This window comes from Rhinolophus sinicus, linkage group LG05 (genome assembly GCF_036562045.2).
Source record: "Rhinolophus sinicus isolate RSC01 linkage group LG05, ASM3656204v1, whole genome shotgun sequence".
Lineage (NCBI taxonomy): Eukaryota > Metazoa > Chordata > Mammalia > Chiroptera > Rhinolophidae > Rhinolophus > Rhinolophus sinicus.
Genome location: NC_133755.1, coordinates 51,009,952 through 51,028,488, shown reverse-complemented (window position 1 = coordinate 51,028,488; position 18,537 = coordinate 51,009,952). Strand labels below are relative to the sequence as shown.

At 47.7% G+C, this 18,537-nt stretch overlaps 1 protein-coding gene across 24 annotated transcripts in view; it reads right to left on the bottom strand.

Moving 5' to 3' along the window:
- The window catches only part of DYSF (dysferlin), a 201,104-nt gene that overhangs the window by 137,770 nt on the left and 44,797 nt on the right, over positions 1 to 18,537 (bottom strand). For 12 of the 24 annotated variants that reach the window (XM_074332149.1, XM_019718884.2, XM_019718872.2 and 9 more), the window contains 10 exons: positions 15,311 to 15,425; positions 13,957 to 14,049; positions 13,407 to 13,618; positions 11,681 to 11,809; positions 11,193 to 11,255; positions 10,527 to 10,577; positions 7,843 to 7,873; positions 7,139 to 7,254; positions 2,618 to 2,744; positions 304 to 407 (listed from right to left, as the gene is read on the bottom strand). In XM_074332149.1, coding sequence (XP_074188250.1) covers positions 304 to 407; positions 2,618 to 2,744; positions 7,139 to 7,254; positions 7,843 to 7,873; positions 10,527 to 10,577; positions 11,193 to 11,255; positions 11,681 to 11,809; positions 13,407 to 13,618; positions 13,957 to 14,049; positions 15,311 to 15,425 — 1,041 coding nt within the window. The remainder of the gene's footprint in view (positions 1 to 303; positions 408 to 2,617; positions 2,745 to 7,138; positions 7,255 to 7,842; positions 7,874 to 10,526; positions 10,578 to 11,192; positions 11,256 to 11,680; positions 11,810 to 13,406; positions 13,619 to 13,956; positions 14,050 to 15,310; positions 15,426 to 18,537) is intronic. The other 12 variants (XM_019718953.2, XM_074332153.1, XM_074332151.1 and 9 more) reach the window with 1 other exon arrangement.

Genomic DNA, 18,537 nt, shown 5'->3' with positions numbered 1-18,537 from the left:
TCCATGCAATTAAATTAATTTTCCCCCAACTGTTCCTCCATCTATCCACTGTCCCTCTGTCCTCCCCATGTCCATCCACACCGAAGTGTCTATGTCAGACACTCCAGGCAGACCCTCCCACATGCGTGTGCACTGCCGCCCACAGAGCTAGGCCTGTGTGAGTGTCTCACCTCTCGTCCCATGATCAGCCCCATCTGTGCACAAACGCCTCTGAGGGGGGGTGTCAAGGGCAGCGTGTATGCCCCTCACCCTGTCCTGTGCTCTGCCCTCCCACAAGAACCTCCCCACTTCCTTGATCCTTACCATTTTCCCTGCAAAGCCGACCTCCACGAAAGGATCCACCAAGTTCTTCTTGTTACTGTCAAAGCCAAAGATCTGCTTCACGTTGTCCAACACGGCGTCGTCCACTAGAAAGACAGACACGCTGGTCACTTCCCACCTGCTGTCCCACCTCCAAAACCCCGACTTTCCACCTACCTGTCCACAGGCACTCTTGGGACTCCCTGAGAGAGACGCTGTGGCACCCACTTAGCCCAGAGACTCCCAAGAGGGAGAACCGTGTCTGAACCGCAGCTCCTGAGGCACCACACGAGTTCCTTCCCCAGCCAACAGCTTGCCCACTGTCCCTGCTCTCAAAGGCTTTCAGACCAGGTCCACCAATTGATTGGTTAGAAATCTACATCAATAAGGGCAGTAAATAATCCAAAAAAGGACGGAAGTTGTTATAATAATATCCCATTATTGATGTCTGTTTGACATTTTCCTTTACATCCATTAGCACAGTGATTTAGCTGAGGTTAACCAACAAGTCAATTCTCTTTGTTTGTTTTTTTAAGAAAAAACAAATTTTAATCTATGCTGCTCCAAATCAATATTTTACTGAATTAGCCATACTACTTACATATCTATTACAGATAGATATGTATGCATGTATGAATGTATGTCCATGTTATGTATAAGTGTACGTATGTATATGAATGAGAGAGAGGAGAGGGATGGTTAAAGTTTATATACTAGGTAATATCTACATGAATACAACAGATAACAGCAATTAACAAATATTTATTCCTATTTACGCACCTATTTTGTTTTACTTATATTTAAACAACATTGCAGAGAATTAGACATCAAGCACCTTCACCTTGAGCAAAGCAAACATTTCTAGTTCCCCGGCCCCCTTTGCAAGCTCACCTGGCTCACTCTGCGTAGTTTTAATCAATAAATGCAGAATGTTTGTAAGCATGTGTTTTAATGCCCATTTAATACCCATTACTTATTTAAAGGCTTGCCCCACAATTTTGGTTCTAGTACGCCTGTACAGAAGGAACCCATTTCATTTATTGATGTCATGAGTCAAAGCAGAAACCCTCAAACAATTTGCTTTACGCAAAACTTGTAAACAGGGACCCAAATAGCAAAGATTCACGCTGCGTGTGCTATGAGCAGGGATTGGCTTGATGATGCCCATGCACGCTCCACAGACAGTGGCTCACAGCCCACAACACAACCGAACCACCTGGGAGCCTTTCCAAACTGCCAGTGTTTGAGCCCCATCCCAAACCAAGTCAATCTGAAGCCCTGGACGCGGGGCCCAGGCATCTGTGCTTGAAAGCTCCCGGTGGATTCTAACGTGCAGCCTGCCTTGACACAGATCTAGACTATCCAGTATACCGTAAGTCCGTGCTTAACTTCATCAGTAGGTTCTGTGACTTTAAGTAACCGACACAGACCGAAACCAATTTTACCACAGGCTAATTGACCTAAACAAGAGTTAAGTTCGTACAGCATCTCATCAATGTTACCATGAAAGGCGTTGTACAAAACATTATTTGAGGACCTGCTGTAATTTCCCCAGTGTATACTGAGTACACAGGATGGGGCCGATACAGGGAAAGCCACTGTGAGAAACCAGGCAGTGGCTACACTGGCCTTCCTGAGAGGATGAGGACACGGCCACAGCTAGGGTGACCCACTGTGCCAGTTTGTGGCTGACGGAGTAGTTTCCCAGGATGTGGGACTTTCAGTACTAAAACCAGGACAGTCCAAAACAAACTAGACACCCGTTCTCCATCTGTGGAGACACTAAGCCCTTCCAACATTCAACGGCTGCTTCCCTAGCCCAGGGTCTGCCAATCTCCAGCCCGGTCTTCCTCAAGGAGAACGAGAAAATCAGTGAGATCCAGCCCTGAGCACAAAACAGAGGGGTCCAGATGGTGCTAGTCCCCAGTGAGAAGGAAGAAAATGGGTCCATGGAGGCTAAACAGCCAGACCAGGCCTAGAGGATGTTGAAATGGAGCCTAGGGGCAGCTGTTAGTCTCAAAATTTCTTGCATCTCCATAAACTCCCCCAGCAGTTATATTACTTGTCCGTAATTGTGATTGCTTTTCAGTTAAGAACAGTAAACACCCTTGGGAAACCTAGAGAGGAACTGAGGCTTCCCCAGAGGGCAGAATGGAGGGACAGGTGGGCTGGGCACTGATTTAGTAGACCCTGGGGGGCCAAAGCCAAGGAGAGGCAGGGAGGGAGTTGAGGGCCAGCCCCTCCACCTCCTCCCCTCCAGGGAGCTGATGCAGCCCAGTGCAGGCTCTGCCCTCCTACCCAGGAGGCACCGACTCACTCTGTGGTAAGTCCTCGGCCCTGAAGACCCTCAGGCAGAAGTGTGCGCCTCGGAGCGCCACGCCGGTGGGCCTGAGCAGGTTGCCTTCAATGTCTTCCTTGTCTTCTGCGGGGTCCTTTCTCTCCAGCTGCAACGCAAACCAAAGATGATTCCATCAAGTGTTCTTGAGCGCAACATTCTCCCTTCCTCCACTGACACCACTGAAATGGTGCGTTTGGAAGCAAGGCAGGTGTCACCCAGCTGCTTACTAGCCTGTGCTCTCAGGCAGGTCCCTCACCCTCAGGTGGCTTCCTCATCAGTGGATACAATAATACCGACCTCACAGGCTGTTGGGAGGATCGACGTCAATACCAACGGACATGCACGGGGCTCACGGTGGGCATTCAAGAACAGAACCGCCTTCCCACTCCACCCATTTAAAAGCAGTGCAGAAGTGACAGGTCTAAGCTGACCACTCTGTCTTCAGTGGTGGCTGATCGTTCACTCAGCAAGTATTTCCTGAGTGACTATTCAGTGTCTGCATGGTGCTGGAGGATGAGGGATGCAGCCGTGAACATGGCAGACAGAGGCCCTGCCCCTTGTAGGGAAAGCAGACCTTTAAGCAAGGTGTTTTCTTCCCATTCCACTGCCTAGAATACACACATGATGATGGGAACTGGAGCAACCATCCAGAACCAGGAGATGGAAGCCGCCTGATGAAGATGGAGCACAGACCAGGAGCCTAGGCCTCTCATTCTCATCTCTGTGGAAGCACCGTGCCAATTCTGGACCGCCTACCCAGGCGTTTATGAGGGAGAGAAATAAACTTCTATCCGCCTTAACACCTCCTATTTGGGATATCTTTGTTACAGCAGCCGAACCTGTATCTTAATTCACAGAGGCCCAGGTAAGAGAGGATGGGAGCCTGACCTTAGACTCTAGTCTTGGGATGGGAAAGAGGAGAAGCACGCACTGAAGTTGTCATGCCAACAAGACTGGCCAGCTGTGTGCATGTGCACTGACAGATGTGGAACTGAGGGATGAAGAATGCAACTCAGGCCTCCGGCTTTGAGGATGAAGTGGATGCTGGTGCCATTTCCTAAGATGTCACCTAACACAGGATGGGGAACAGATGTGAAGAGGGGGCAGCGGATAATAATAGTGGGTTTTCATATGTTAAGTTAGAGGGACCTAAGGAACACGTTAGTGTGGCTTTATTACAAGGCAACTGAAGCTGAGCTCAGATGATCCAGGCTGGAGAAGAGCAATTTAGGAGTCTCAGGTAGACAGAGATGGGCTCCTCGGCAGTGAAGGTCAAAGATACAGCAAAGAGGAGACAGAGGAATTTTATTAAGCCATTGAATTTGAAGAATCCCTTTAAAAAAAAAAGAGGAAAAGAATCAAGAGAGTCACAAATGCTGAGGGAGGAGAGAGTTTCAAATAAGACATGACTCTGGAATTAAACACTGTGGAGCAACAGAGCAGACGAATGACAGAGAAGCACTCCTAGGAGCTGGCAAAGAGTGAGCCTTAGGCAAGTGGTTTCAGGAAGGAGAGGTGGTGGGAATCATACTGAAGAGCAGAAGCAGTGAACAGCTGATAAAGTTACAGCAAAAGGTACTCCTTCCAGAAGTTGGTGATACCTGGAAGGAAGGTGAGAGGAGCTTGGAGAAGAGGAGTAGGGAGAAATGGGTGAAGGTAAGGGTGTGTTAAGACAGGGAAATCTTGAGCCTGGTACAGATGAGAGGGCTGGAGCCAGAGGAGAGGGGTGAGAAAAGAGACCAGGAAGAGAAGGTAGAACAAGATGGCGGAGGATACGAGCACATGGCAAAGGAGGCGGGGGGAGTGGGGAATGGGTGAAGACGAATGAAGATGGGGCATGAGCTGAGGACAAAGGGGGATTCAGAAGCCCACGTCATTCACCAATGTGCAGCCCTGGCTCTCTATGGGAGGATGAGGTGGGAGCTCAGGAGAAAGAGGAAAATTGAGAAACAGACACTGTGAAGGAATGGAATAAGGATTAAACTGCATCCAAGTAAAAGAGAATGTTGGCAACACCCATGGTAACCAGCACCTCCGGGTGACTTCTGCCCCCAAAACTGACCAAGGAGTGGTGTAGATAGTGTGTGAGGAGGGTGGTGGGGGACACGAAATATGCAGGAGACCTAGGGGCTAGTGAGAATTAGGATCATGACATCCAGGCTGGGGGACGGGGACAGTGTGACAGAAGGAAGCCGATGGACTGGGAAACCAAGAGGGGTCGGGGGCTGTAACCTCAGTGAGGAAGAACAGTCATTCAGCAGGGTGAAGGAGGGAAAGAGGCAGAAAGACAGTTGTTGAAAGAGGGATTTCCAATCTCAGGATCTTAAAGGAAGTAAGATCAGATGTTGATGGCTCATCAATAAGGACACATCACACCTCAGAACAAAGACGGGAATCTGCAAGTCAGGATCCTCCTGGACCAGCTCTGCCAGGGCTGGGTAACAGCCCAGAGGACCAAAAGAGGGGAAATAACTAGTGAAGAAGCCTTTGAAGGAAGAGAGACAGTGCTGAAGTTGGGAAGGGCTGCTATGGCCTGGAGGCCGCAGTGAGACATCAAAAGATGGCTGCTCCTCCCATCCCAGAGACTGGCGGAGAGTTAGAGCGAAAAATAGGGGCTTCCCTCTGAGCTGGTTTGAAGAGGCATGGCTTCATTATGGAAAAACAAGGTTCTAATTAATAAGAAGAGGAGGAAGGATGGTTTTACAAAGGGATAATAGATTCAGAGATGCCATGTAGAAAGAGCAAGAAGGTACAACGGTGGACAGACAGGCTACAGAGGGACAGGGCTGGAGTGTGTGGGATGAGAGAGCAAGGACAGGTGCCCTGGGGCAGGGCTTGTCTACCAGAGCTCCAGTGGCCCCTGCACAGCACCCTGGGTTCTCCCTCCCCTAACCTTTCCACAGTGGCTTCCTGAGCCCTTGTCATCAGCCAGCTCTTCACCCTTGACCTCCTCATGGGACTTGCCCTCAGCCTCCACGACTACACGCACCTTTCTGTGGGCAGCTCCACGGCCCACCACCCATCCCCGAGAGATCCCACTTTCCCTCCCCTGCCTCTCCCACTTCTGGCCACACCTTGCAGCTGCCCCCACCACCACCCCACCGTCTCTCCTTTCTGAAAGTCCACACCAACCTACATGGACCGCGCTCTCCCCCAGTTCTCACTGCTGTCATGCCTGGATGATTTCAGTGCCTGCCTCACCATTTGCCTAACGGATTGCCAATTCTCCCGTAAGATAATCCCCATCCATGTGGACAAGTCATTCACCAACACAGTTCCTTGTCCTCAGCCAACAGCACCTTAATCCCCGCGCCCCTTTAGCTGCTGGAGGCATAGCCCTCTCTGCCCCCTCCAACCCCCACTCACACAGAGCCTGGCACACTGCAGGTGCTCAACAAATGTGCAGTCCCTAATTTTTTGTCCTCTTCATCAGCTCTCAGCCCTGTCCTCCTGCATCCTCCGTGCCCAGAGCCATCAGCCATGTCCGGATGCCCTGGTCATCTCGGCCCTGTGCTTCCACCTCTCCTGCCTTAACCACACCTGACAACGCCACCATCCACCTACCTCTGTTCTGCTTCTAGGCCACTGAGTATAACGAGGCTCTCCCACAGTCTCCAACCCGGAGTGGGCATTCTTGTGTCTGCTCAGAAACCCTCCTGTTTACATCTAATGAACCCCTCCTTCCTCTCCCACAACACCTATTCCAAACCTTTTCTCCTCTCCCCAAACATACAAAGATGCTGGTACTTCCCCAACTCTAAACATCTTTCTCATTCTACCACCTCCACTTATAACTTGACTTCCTGACCTGTAAAAGTGATGATGACATATTCTTAAGTGATAAAACTCAGGCTACAACACATTATATAGAGAATGATCTCACTTTGGCAAGATAGAAATATATGCAACAGATTGGTGGTTGCCAGAGGCAGGGGGTGGGAGAGTGGGGGAAATAGATGAAAAGGGTCAAAAGGTACAAACTTCCAATTATAAAATAAGTAAGTCATGGGGATGTAATGTACAGCGTGGTAACTAGAGTTAACAATATTGTATTGCATATTTGAAAGTTACTACTAAGAGAGTAGCTCTTAAAACTTCTCATCACAAGAAAAAAACATTTTTTTGGTAACTATGTAGGGTGACAGACGTTAACTAGACTTATTGTGGCAATCATTTCACAATGTACACAAATATCGAATCATCATGTTGTATACCTGAAACTAATATGTTATATGTCAATTATACCTCAATTAAAAATTATTTTAAAATACACATGTATATCCTTCTGGGAGTACATGCAAAAAGATATTAATAGCACCTCTCTCTGAGTGAAAGAATTATGAGCGATTCATTTTTCATTTATACTTTTCCACATATCCTACATTTCTCATAATTACGGTGTATTCTTTTAAATCAGAAAAATAAAGTTGTTTTTCTATTTGTTTCGTCCTCCACTATCAGGGGAGGTACTGTGAGGAGGACCCAGGGAAATGTACTCACAGGAGCTTCATCTCCAGGCCCCAAAACACAAAGGCTTGTTTTCAGATAGCCTCTGGCCCCAGCAGAGAAATCATCAGGGTCTGAGAGTAGCAGCCACTTCCTGAGATAGGCATGTCCTAAGAGAGACAACATCCATCAGTGATCACAGAATTTGGTGGGACCCAAGTCTGCAACCATATCCAGGAACCTGGGGCAGACTACATTTGGGTGAGATGAAGCACTAGCCCACTGGGACATGGGAACAGAACTCAAATTCTACAATAAAAGATGCTTGGAGTGTTCATGCATGCTTGAGTCAGACATGTTAACAGAAACCCCTGTAAAAGGCTGCCAAAGCCAGATGCTTTCCTCCCAGGAAGTGACCAGAGCAAACCAGAAACAAGGAGGATGTGGAGAAATCCTAAATTTGTCATCCAAATGACCCGTCCCTGTCAGAGGTGACCCCAGTTTCCAGCCACCCTTGCTTGGGGTCTTCCAGATTTAACATCCCGACTGAGCCCGTTGAGACCCTCGTGAGGGTTTGATCTCCCTGAGAGCCTGTTGAACCCAGAAGATGAAAGACTGCCCCTCCTTCATTCCTGCAGCTCTCACCTCCAAGATCACACTCTACATTCTAAAACCCCCAAGGAGGAAAGTGATTGTCCCCAAGCATCTCGATACCCAAAGTGCAAGGATATGGCCAAGGTGATGAGAACTCAACTCACGGGGTTCTCTGTAAATGGTACCCACGTCCACCTGAAATCAAACAGAAAAAACACAAATTGAACTCTTGGCCCTGGAGTGCTACATAAAGTGGGGTGCATTATATCATCCCTTTAAAAATCATGTTTTGAAAGGAGAGCCCTTCTAGTTGCTGGAGGGGATGCTGCCCAATTCGTGAATCCCTTAATAAAGCCAATCAGATCTTCAAAAAAAAAAAAAAAATCAAGTTTTGAAGAACATTTGGAGACATGGGGAGACGTTCATCATTTGTTAGTACATGGGAAGTGGAATACATTTTGATCGAAGTTTGGTAAAGTATATCTGTGCATAGAAAAGAAAGTGAAAAGGAAATACAACATAAATGATAACTGTGTTCACTCTAGGTGGTAGATTTGGGTAATTTTTATTTTTATCCTTTTCTGTATTTTATAATTTTCTATAAAAATAAAATCATAGATTAGTGGGATGTCAATGCTGGAGGAGATTGTGGGGGGAAGGGCAAGGGATATATGGGGACTCTGTACTTTCCACTCAATTGTGCTATGAACCTAAACCTGCTCTAAGAAATAGTTCTTTAATAATGGATTACTTTTATAATCAGAAAAAAATAATTTTTACCTTGTGGTCCCAAAAAAAAGGCCACATATGAAAAGTGACAAGCTCAGGGGAGGCCCGCATGGTGGGCCCTACAAACTCAGAGATGGAAAGTAATCGCATAGGATGGTCTGAACAAAACAAACCCTAACTAAAAGTGAGTCATGGCAGGTAGTCACGTTCTAGACCTGTAGCTTCCTTGACAAAGGTCATTCTTTACCTTAAATGAGCCTGTCTACTGTCTTTTTGCATCTAAGATAACATGCCCCTGGAATATCAGAGTCATCTTTTTTTCCAGACCCTTCAGGGCACAGCCATCGCATCAGAGCGCAGAGCACAGAACCCCTCATCGTTATCTTGTTCTCTGCATACCATCTCTACGTGCTGTAAATATTAATTATTAACTATGCTGCACCCACCAAAGTAAAAGAAGTATGTGTCTCTCCGTTTTACTTTTCGTCCAATCTCAGAGGTTTCCCTGCGTGGCTTTCTCCCACCCCCTTAATCTACCACCAGTGGATTTCATGTAACCCTCTTTACATCTCCTCCTTTGACTCTAATGTATAAAATAAGCTGCAAAACTGCAGTTCTTCAGAGCATTTTCTCAATCCATTGAGATTGTACTGCCTGGCAATTGTCATCAGTTTGGCTCAAATAAACCCATCAACATGATCTACCAGCTTGGATGTCTCTTATGTCGACAACCGTAATTTTGAGGTTCTCAGAACAAGAATGTGTTTCAAATATTAGAGACTCCAAACATAATTAAGACCTTATTTGTTACAGGATGACTCAGGCTCAAGACTATTCCTTTTAAAACTGCTTCTCCAGAAAACAAGACTTAGTTTTCAATCTTGTGACTTAATTCCCAGAGAAAGGGATCATATTTTATTTGGATAATAGGAGAGGTTAAAATAAGCCTGTGCCCTTTCTTGCCACTTGATAGATGCTTGGGAATTCAAAAATGAGAAAATCAATAAGAATTACATTAACACACCATTCATGAAGGTCTCCACCGTTAGTTGCTTTTACTGTATGCAGCCTGTTAAAGCTGTTCTATGAGCTGAATTGTAGTCAGTTCTCAGTTCTCTGCAAGGGACTGCTGACTTCTGCACTGTCTGGGACAAAGAGGGGGGCAGGTTCCTCACTCTCTCCACGGCCCCCCACCCCATCCCCTCACTGCACATCTGGAGCCCACTCTCCACCCAGGGTGAGAGTGAGCTCAGGCACAGAGTATTGGGGTCAATTGGCCTGAGATGGTCCAATTAAGAGGAAGGCTGCCTGAATTCATATTGCACGCTTCCTTCCCAGATGTCAGGAACATATAAAAATTAAAAATAAGAAGATTAATTCCCACTGCTGGAAATCAGGGAAGAGATTTCCCTTCCCTGTTTTTGTCAGAACATTTACCTTTAAAACTTATAGATGTTAAGTTCTTTCTCTGTCTCTCCAAAATGAATTTTTTTGGAAACTATATAAGACTTTCATCAGTTTTATGACCCAGAAGTGTCTTTCTCCAGGCTCTCCCCATCTCTGTGAGAAGAGAGGGGCCTAACTTCAGTGCACGCTATGCTCCAAGTTCCAAAAGTACCTCCTATCATAAAAATTCAAGCTTGTTTTCTGTTTTTTCCCCTCTGGGTCAAGTCAATTAACCAACACAGATGGTCACCCTAATTACCAGGTAAACTTAGGATGAACTACGTATGACCAAGGGTGCTGTCAACTCCTCTTCTTTGAGGACGAGTTACTGTTCATCTTGAGAACGTGTATGGAATGAGCTGTATCTGCTTGGCTATATAAAAAGATTTCTTTCTGTCTTTACAATCTCTCCATGGATGACCTGTGATGACATACCACATTCTGGTTTAATGCTTATTCAATAATAAAATTGTTCCCTTTCTCTACTACCTTTGTGGAGAGGATTTCTGGGTTGGGAGAAGATTTTATTTTTGTTGTTTCTTCAGTTATATTTCACCCATATAGACGAAGACAGACAGGATCCCTGGAGTGAGAACCCCGACACATTATCCAGAGCCTCCACTAACTTGGATAAGCGAGAACTGACTGGTTTCAAAACAAAATAAACTATTACCCGGAACTCTCCGATAAGAGCGTCCGTCCTGAGGGAACGGGAGTCCACCACCTGGAGGGGAAAATAAATTATCACTCTCATTTACAAGGAAATATTGACTCAGACAGGGTCCAACGCAAGCGCTCTTCCCTCCCTGACTCTATTCCAGAGTTGTTCTAAGCCATGTTTCATCCTCATGAGAACCCTGTGAGTGATGCTATTATTATCCCCATTCTACAGACAAAGAAACAAAGACAAAGACAGATTACAGGACTTGTGCAGAATCACACAATCCCCAAATGACAGAGGCAGCATGAAAACCCAGACAGTTTGGCCCCAGAGCCCATATTTTTAACCACTTAATATATTGCCTTTTGGAGGAAAGTGGGGAGGGAAGAGCAGGGGCATAGAGAAAGAAAACCTTGGCCAGAAGCAGGCACATGGACAAAATAAGTTGAAAATCAAAGTGCCCACTGCAAGAATGACTTCAGGACCCTGACCCACGGCACCGCGGGTGCTGAGGGGCAGGGTCTCCCCACTCAGCTGCTGCCTCCATCTGAGCTGCTGACGGTAGTTCTGTGACCCGGGAGCTTTGGGGGAAGCTGTTGTGTATCACCCACGCCCCGGGCCTTAAGGCTTCTCACACACATGCAGCCCACAGAGGAGGCTTTGATTGCTGAAACGTACCGTGACAAAGATGGGCTCATCAAACAGCTCCGCGGGAGAGTCAAACACGTTGAAGAAAAGAGTCTGTTGGTTCAGAGTAAAGGGAGACAAGTGAGTGCTTGCTGACCCCAGGCCAGGGAGAGGGTCAGCCCCACCCACAGCCTTCAGGTCTGGCCCACACAGAACGTGTGGAGTGAGCTCAGCCCAGCACTAAGCTCGGAGATAGATTCCGGGATGTTCCTCCCCTGACCTCACAGAGGTTGTCGTCTCAGGGACAGGGTGGGTAGCCCTGCAGGATGACAGGGATGTGGAGCAGTGGGAGCCCAAGGCGGGAATCAGAGCTAGAACCCTTTCTCCAGTTCCTCCGCTAACCACTCAGGACCTGACATAGCTCTTGACCCTAACTTAGCACCACATGTAAAACCTGAATGAATTGCCAGGCATCGGCTATGCGTTCCCAATTTGGAAAGCCCACTCAGGTCGTCGCCCTCACACCCAGTGTCTCCCACCTCATTGAAGAGTGGGCTATTTCCCTTGTGGATCCGTGTCCGCTTGGTCTGCCCAGCAGCAGTGACCTTGACCACAGGCTTGATGTTCACCCCTGGCAGCTGACGTCCCTCGATCACCTGGACCCTGATCTGAAAGCCAGGAGGAGGCATGAGCAGGAGGAAGGGGGAGTGGTCAGTCCCCCACCACCACCCCTGGCTTCCTGCGAAGAGTATTTAAAAATAATTAGGAGAGCACTGTAAAAACAATCATATTTTCCCACCAAGGTCCCTTGCACCTACCTATAAAATCCCATCGTTCCACATAAGAGCTGCCCGGCTAGCCCAGGTAAGCTACCAGCACTAAATCCCAGGTCTGGGCCAAGGATCCAGCCCCCGGTTCATTTCATGCAGCCACTGGCACCTCAACACCTTGACACTGATGTTTTTAAGTGGCTTGAACATTCTTCACTGACAATTCTCTCACAGGGCAAACTTAACTTGTGAAGTGCTCTCTAGTCTTTGTAAGATGCAACGCTGTCTCACTTTCTGAGAAATAAATTAAGAGTTTTCTCCACTAAACTGTAAGTAAATGAAGGTTTCCAGAATATCGGTACTTCCAAATTTGGGCAAAATATTTAAAAATATGAAATTTTGAAATATGAAAATAATTTTCATGGAAAAATAACATGTTCACTGGTTCTAATTTCTAATCAGCAGTTATGTATTTATTGGTCAACTCTTTTTTAAAAAATAGCATACTATAAAATAATATATTATTAATAACAATGGGAAAGTGAATAAGTGATTTTTATTCTCTTCATTTTACTGTATTGTACAAATGTTCTACAATAAACATATATCAATTTTCTAAGGAGAAAAAAGACAATAAGAACATATCTTGGGAATTATAATAAAATAAGTTAGAATTCTTTCAGTATAACGTAGTGGTCATAGCTAGGACTTTTGCTTAAATTACCATTATTTAGAACTAAAATATATTTGTACAATTTGTTGCACTTAATAAAGATGTAAGTTTCCTATTTTTCACTTTAAAAGTAGTTCTTAAAAGTTAAATACTGCTAAATGCAACGATGTAAAAATGGAAAATTTTATACAAAAGGAAAAGAATAAGCAAAGGACCAAAGTTAAAAAGCAAATAAAATGGGATGGATTTTGGGATAAAAATATGTCAAACGGTTAACATTAGTTTCATTCTCTGAAGAGCTTGAACAAATTCATAATCCACATGACTTTCGGAAAAATCCACGTCAACACGGAAGGACATGGATGCACAGAGAAAAAAGATAGCCAGACAGAGCTCCTTAGATTTGGGGATCTTGTTAAAATGCAGATTCTGTTTCAGCAGGTCTGGGGTTCTGCATGTCTAATCAGCTTCCGGGGGATACTCACGCTGCTGGTCCAAGGACCACACTTCGAGTAGCAAGGGACTAGCTAGCCAGGTAAACTCTGGTTGGCAAACAGACAACAGGTGCAAAGATATGCAGAATCTCTGCGGTGCTCCCCCACCGTTTTTAGGAGCAAAACCAGGGGCTGGGAAGAGGTTTGTTCTGAGGCTCCAAAGTGTGAACAACGTGTTCACATCTGCCCAGGGCCCAGGGAAACCAGACTGCCATCTAGGAGCGCCCTGAGGGTCTTCCCCGAGGCTGCACAGAGCGGGAGGCACCCAGCACTCGCAGCTGCTGACCCAGTGAAGGGGGAGACTGGTCAGAGGGCGTCGCCGCATTACCTGGAAGTCCTGCGGCTTGTCCGACAGCAGCGTCCTGGGCTTGCTTGCACTTCTCTTCCTTTTATTCCCAAGCTGGTACGGGGGAGGGTGGGAAGGCAGCTTCCTTGGCGTGGTGGGAGCCCCCGGGCCTGGGGCACCACTCGGATCCAGGAACGGCTCTGCCTCATCTCCCGTGAGCCCCTGGTCCTCAGGGTCCTCCTCTCCTCCTGTGTCTGGGAGGAGAGGGTGCTGATGAGGCCTGGGTCCCTCTGGCCCTGCCCTTCGGACCCAGCCCAGCCAATGGAGTATCCAAAGGGCATGAGCATCAAGACCTCCTCACCCCTCTCCTTCCCTCATCGATGAGCCATGATGGATGAGGAAGAAAGAAGAGAAGTTTCCAATGGCTGAAAACTGGGGGCAGTCAGTCCAGATCGTCGACAGGAAGGAAACAGAATGGCCCTAGCCCTCCCCACTATAGACACCTCATCCCACTCTTGGGAGCTGACGATGGCAGTGATGAGACAGTTATGGTGGTAGGATTGGGATGGGGACGGCCCTGACTGCATCTCACCCGTAGGGGCCAGCCACTTCTTTCCAGAGTATCTCGTGTCCGCGATGCTGTCACTGAGCTGGGACCAAGTCTCAGCCCGGCTCTGTCTGCCACCTGGCACATGGGCAGGGCACACCCCCAGGAGGGGAGGAGGGAGCTGGGTGAGGACAGGCAGCCCAGTGCATCCCCCCCCACCACTAACCCTGCTCTCCTTGCCCACCCCAGCCTGACACAGTGCTCAGGAACAGCTGCCATGTCTGTCAGGGACTGTCCTTCTCACAACCTGCCAGGCAGGACTGGGAATTCAGCACCTCTAGGAGCCTTCCCCAAGCAGCACAAACCTAACTGTCAGATCCACCTCAAAATCTGTCCCAGAACATTTGGGGTCCTCCATGCTCTTCTGTCACCAGGAGCACCCCTTCTACTCCACTCAACCTATACCCCAGTCCGGAGTGATCGCCCCGTCTCCAAGCTCAGACAGTGCCGAGTCCCAAAAAGATGAGCCCTGCTCTGCCTCCCTCAGCAAGAGCCACACATGGGCTGGGCTCCAGAATAGGCTTAGGGCACTGAGACAGGGGTTGCTCGGTTCAATGCTGTGTTTGCCTCTAGATCTCTTCACCATGACAGAACTGTAGACTCTTTCCCATGGGCAAGTCCCCACGTGGCCCATCCATGTAGCTTCCTGCCCACCCCAGCTGGCTGGACCACACAGAGGGCTCTCCAGCTTCCACACCGAAGACCTCACTTGGTAAACCAGCAACTCTGGTCTTGGTCCTCACTTGACAAGCCCAGCAGAAGCAAGTTGAAAGACCTGAAGCAACCTTGGGAGTAAGCTAATTGTCTGCTCTTTTCACAAATGATAAACTGTAGGCCCAGAGAGGAAGAGGGGCCAGCACAAAATCACACAGCTATTTGGTGTCAAGGCAAGACTGGAACTCATGGCCCCTGACTTCAAACCAAAACTCTTTTTAAGAAAATCCAACTTTTTTGTCACATGTCATCACCAAAGTCCTGCTGGGTGCCAGGCGAGGCAAGCACTGGGCTCTGGGGAGTGGGTGGGGCCTCAAGTGTCCCCTGGGACAGACCCCTCTAAAGCACCCACCCATCCGGAGCTGCACAATGCAGAGCACATAGCCCAGGCACAGCCCTCTCCGTGGATAGCTAGAGAGGGGAGGGCATCGTCATACGAATCCTAGCGGCACCTGGGAACGCACCTCCTGACCTTTTTCCTGAGTGGCAGAAGGCAGATCTCAGGACTCCCACCCATCGGTGCCCTCAACTTGGGGAAGGTGGCCTCACTGTGGCCCCCACCCACAGGCTCTGGAGTCTCTGCTGAGCTTCTTCCCCTGGGCCCTGCCAGAGCGAGAGTGCTCACCAGCCACCATATCCAGGTCAGGCAGAGTCGGGGAGGGTTCCAGAGGAGTGGTGGGTGGGAACAGCGGTACCGCTCCAGGGAGCGGCATATAGGACACCTGCAGGACCAGCGAGGCCTGGAAGATATGGGGAGGTGAGAGTACAGGAGGTTAGTGCATTGGCCTCAGACCACCGCCCTCCAGCATCCGTCCTGTTCCCTCCTTCTAGCCACCAAGGAAGACGGCTCTGCAGAAGACTGTGGCAAAGCCACCTCCAGGGGCCCATCAGCATAGTCAGGTGGTTAAAGGCACAGACTGAAGTCAGGTTTCACCACTCAGGAGTTGTGCAACCTTGGGCAAGATCTGTAACCTTTCTGTTCCTCAGTTTCCTTAACTGTAAAATGGGCCAGTAATAGCACCTTCCCCTCAGGGTCCGATGAGGATTAAATGAGTCGATAGAGTACATCGTAAGCTTCTATAAATGAATCAGCGATCCAGCCTCTCCTGCAGGATGTTTCAACCCTCAGGCTAAGTTCAGCTTCAGGAAAAAGGCCCCTTGGCCACTCTGCTCAGCCGAGGGCCCTGCCCTGTGTCTCCACAGACACCTGATCCTTACTCTGCTCAGCCCCAGCTCGGAGAGGCTTTCAGGGTGCCACTCACCTTTCTGAGCCCTTTTTCCTCCCAGAAGCATTTCTGTCCACACCTAATCTCCAGCTGCTCCAGCTTTGGCCAAGAGGAGAGTGACTGATCACACCATTCACATGGACAGGGAAGGCTGCTTTGTGCCTCCATCCCACCCGACCCCACCATGAGACCTGCACTGTTCAAATGGGCCCCTGAACCAGAAGAAAAGGTACAGCCACAGCGGGTCTCTAGCCTTGAAGCACGTAGGTGAGCAGGGGCCTGGCCAAGTCTTCCCTGAAACCCCAGGTCCAGCAGGCCTCCTGGGGCAGGCTTTTTATCAACCAAAGTATTAATAATAAAAAATGTTCTATTTAAGAAAGTTTGGAAAGTTCAAAAACTTTCAAGAAAAAAAAGGCAAAAGAAAACACATTGCCATAATCCCACCACTATTCATCTTTTGATGTAGTTTTCTCTAATCTTTTTAAACAGTGTACAGCGCTGCTATATATAAAATGCTTTTCTTTCACTTAATGTTAGACAATAAGCATTTCCCCAGGTTTTGACAAACCCTTTATGTACATAATTGTTAATGATGCATAATATCCTCTTAGTGGCTCTAGTATAAACCTCTAAGCATCCATCTCTACTGGGTAATATTAGGGGTGTCCAGAAACTCCTGCAATGAACCCTGATCCTGAGACAGAAGGTCAAAGTCCCGGATGTATCCAGCTCTGGGGCTTGAATCCTCCAGACTGGGGCCTGTGCAGGGGCAGCTAGGCTAAGGGAGGGCAGGGCTGGTGAGAGTCTGGGGCTCAGAACACTGAGGAAGGAGCCGAAAGCCAGGACATCCTAGGAGAAGGGGCAAGAGGCCGGGGAAGACGAGGAAACCCTTTAAGACCCGGATCCCAGGCGTTGCCCTAAACCACCGCTGCAGGTTCCTGAACCACCACCAAGTGTCGCCACTTGCGCAGCCCGCGCGCCCGCACTCGCACCCCAAGCTCCAGCAACCCAAAGTCGGAAAAAGAGCTTCCACTGAAGCCCCGCCCATACCCACGTCTGACTCCTGGAGGCTCCCGTTCGGGTCTGGGATGGACCTGGGCATCTGTATTTTCCTCCACTTCATCAAAAGGCTAATTGAGCTCTTCGGAGCAATAACTAATCCCAGGGTTAGGCCAAGGTAGGCAGAAGATGATCCTGGAATTTTTTTTTTTGTTTTTTAATGCCAGAAAGCAAGGAAATACTCAAAGAATGATAGAAACGTTTCAAAAGGGCACAGAAACCTGCTTTCAGGGGCTGCCACTGACCAAATCTGGGACAACTGAAACATGAAAATGAATAACGATAGTAACAGATTAAACCATCGACTAAAAGAGGAATACATGAATCCATGTGAAAATAAATCAGGAAGGAAGTTTTTCCTTACAGGGCAATGCCAACTGATTACTGCAGCATAAAATAACTGATTTAGAATATCACCATTTAGCAACCATCAAAACAATAATTAATACAACCAAGAAGCAACAATAGATGTTAAAACTGCTGGGTAAAAGCTGGATGAGACACGGAGTCTTTACACAAAGTATATCCCCCTCAAATTCTTACTTATTAGAAAGCGGAATGGATTTGGATTAGTGGAGAAACCCAGCAAATGCTACTTGAACCAAATGATCAAGCTTAATAACGCACCAATGAAACACATCAAAATCATATCACCCTAGGATACGAGAGCAGCGTAGTATCACTATGCAATGTTCCTGCCAGAGATGCACGACCTAAATCTAATCACAAGGAAACATCAGACAGACCCAAACTGAGGTTCAGTCACCACCATAACAGGCCTGTATTTCAAAAAATGCCAAAGTCTCAAGGGTTATAAAAGTCAAAGAAAGACTGAGGAATTCTCCCAGAGGGGGGAAAGCAACTAACACAACACATGATCCTTAATTGGATCCTTTTGTTCTAAAGGAAACTGTTGAAACAACTGATGAAACTTGGATGAGGATCTTTGGGTTAGATGGCAGCGCTGTTTCAACCTTAATTTCCTCAGTGTTGTAGCTTGTGTTGTGGTTCTGGAGGAGAGAGTCCTTAATCAGAGAAAATACACACTAAATTCAGGGAGATGGGCCAGAAGGTGGGTAACTTAGTCTCAAATGGTTTAGGACAAAATATTCTTTATCCTCCTCTTGCAACTTTTCTCTGAATCTTAAATTATTTTAAAATGAAAGGTTAAAATCTGAGAAATCTGCTCCTGTTCTAACCACAGGAATCTCACTCAGCAGACACATAGGCCACCCACCCACCCGCCCATGCTGATTTCCACTCTCCAGGAGAAATAATGTGAGCTCAAGACCAGCCACATAGTTTGCAGGCCTAGTGCAAAATGAAAATTCGGGCCCCTTGTTAAAAATTTACTAAGAATTGCGAGGTGGTGACAGCAGAACACAAAACCAAGCACAGGTCCCAACTACCCGTGAGGCTGGCCTGTGTGGAGTGTTTGCTTAGCTGAGCATGAGTTGGGCCTGCATCTGAAAGATGGGGAGTAGCGCCCCACCCCACACAGTTGGCCTGACCCATTCATTCATTCATTCGCTTATCCATTCCTGCCACAAATATGCACCCAGCACCT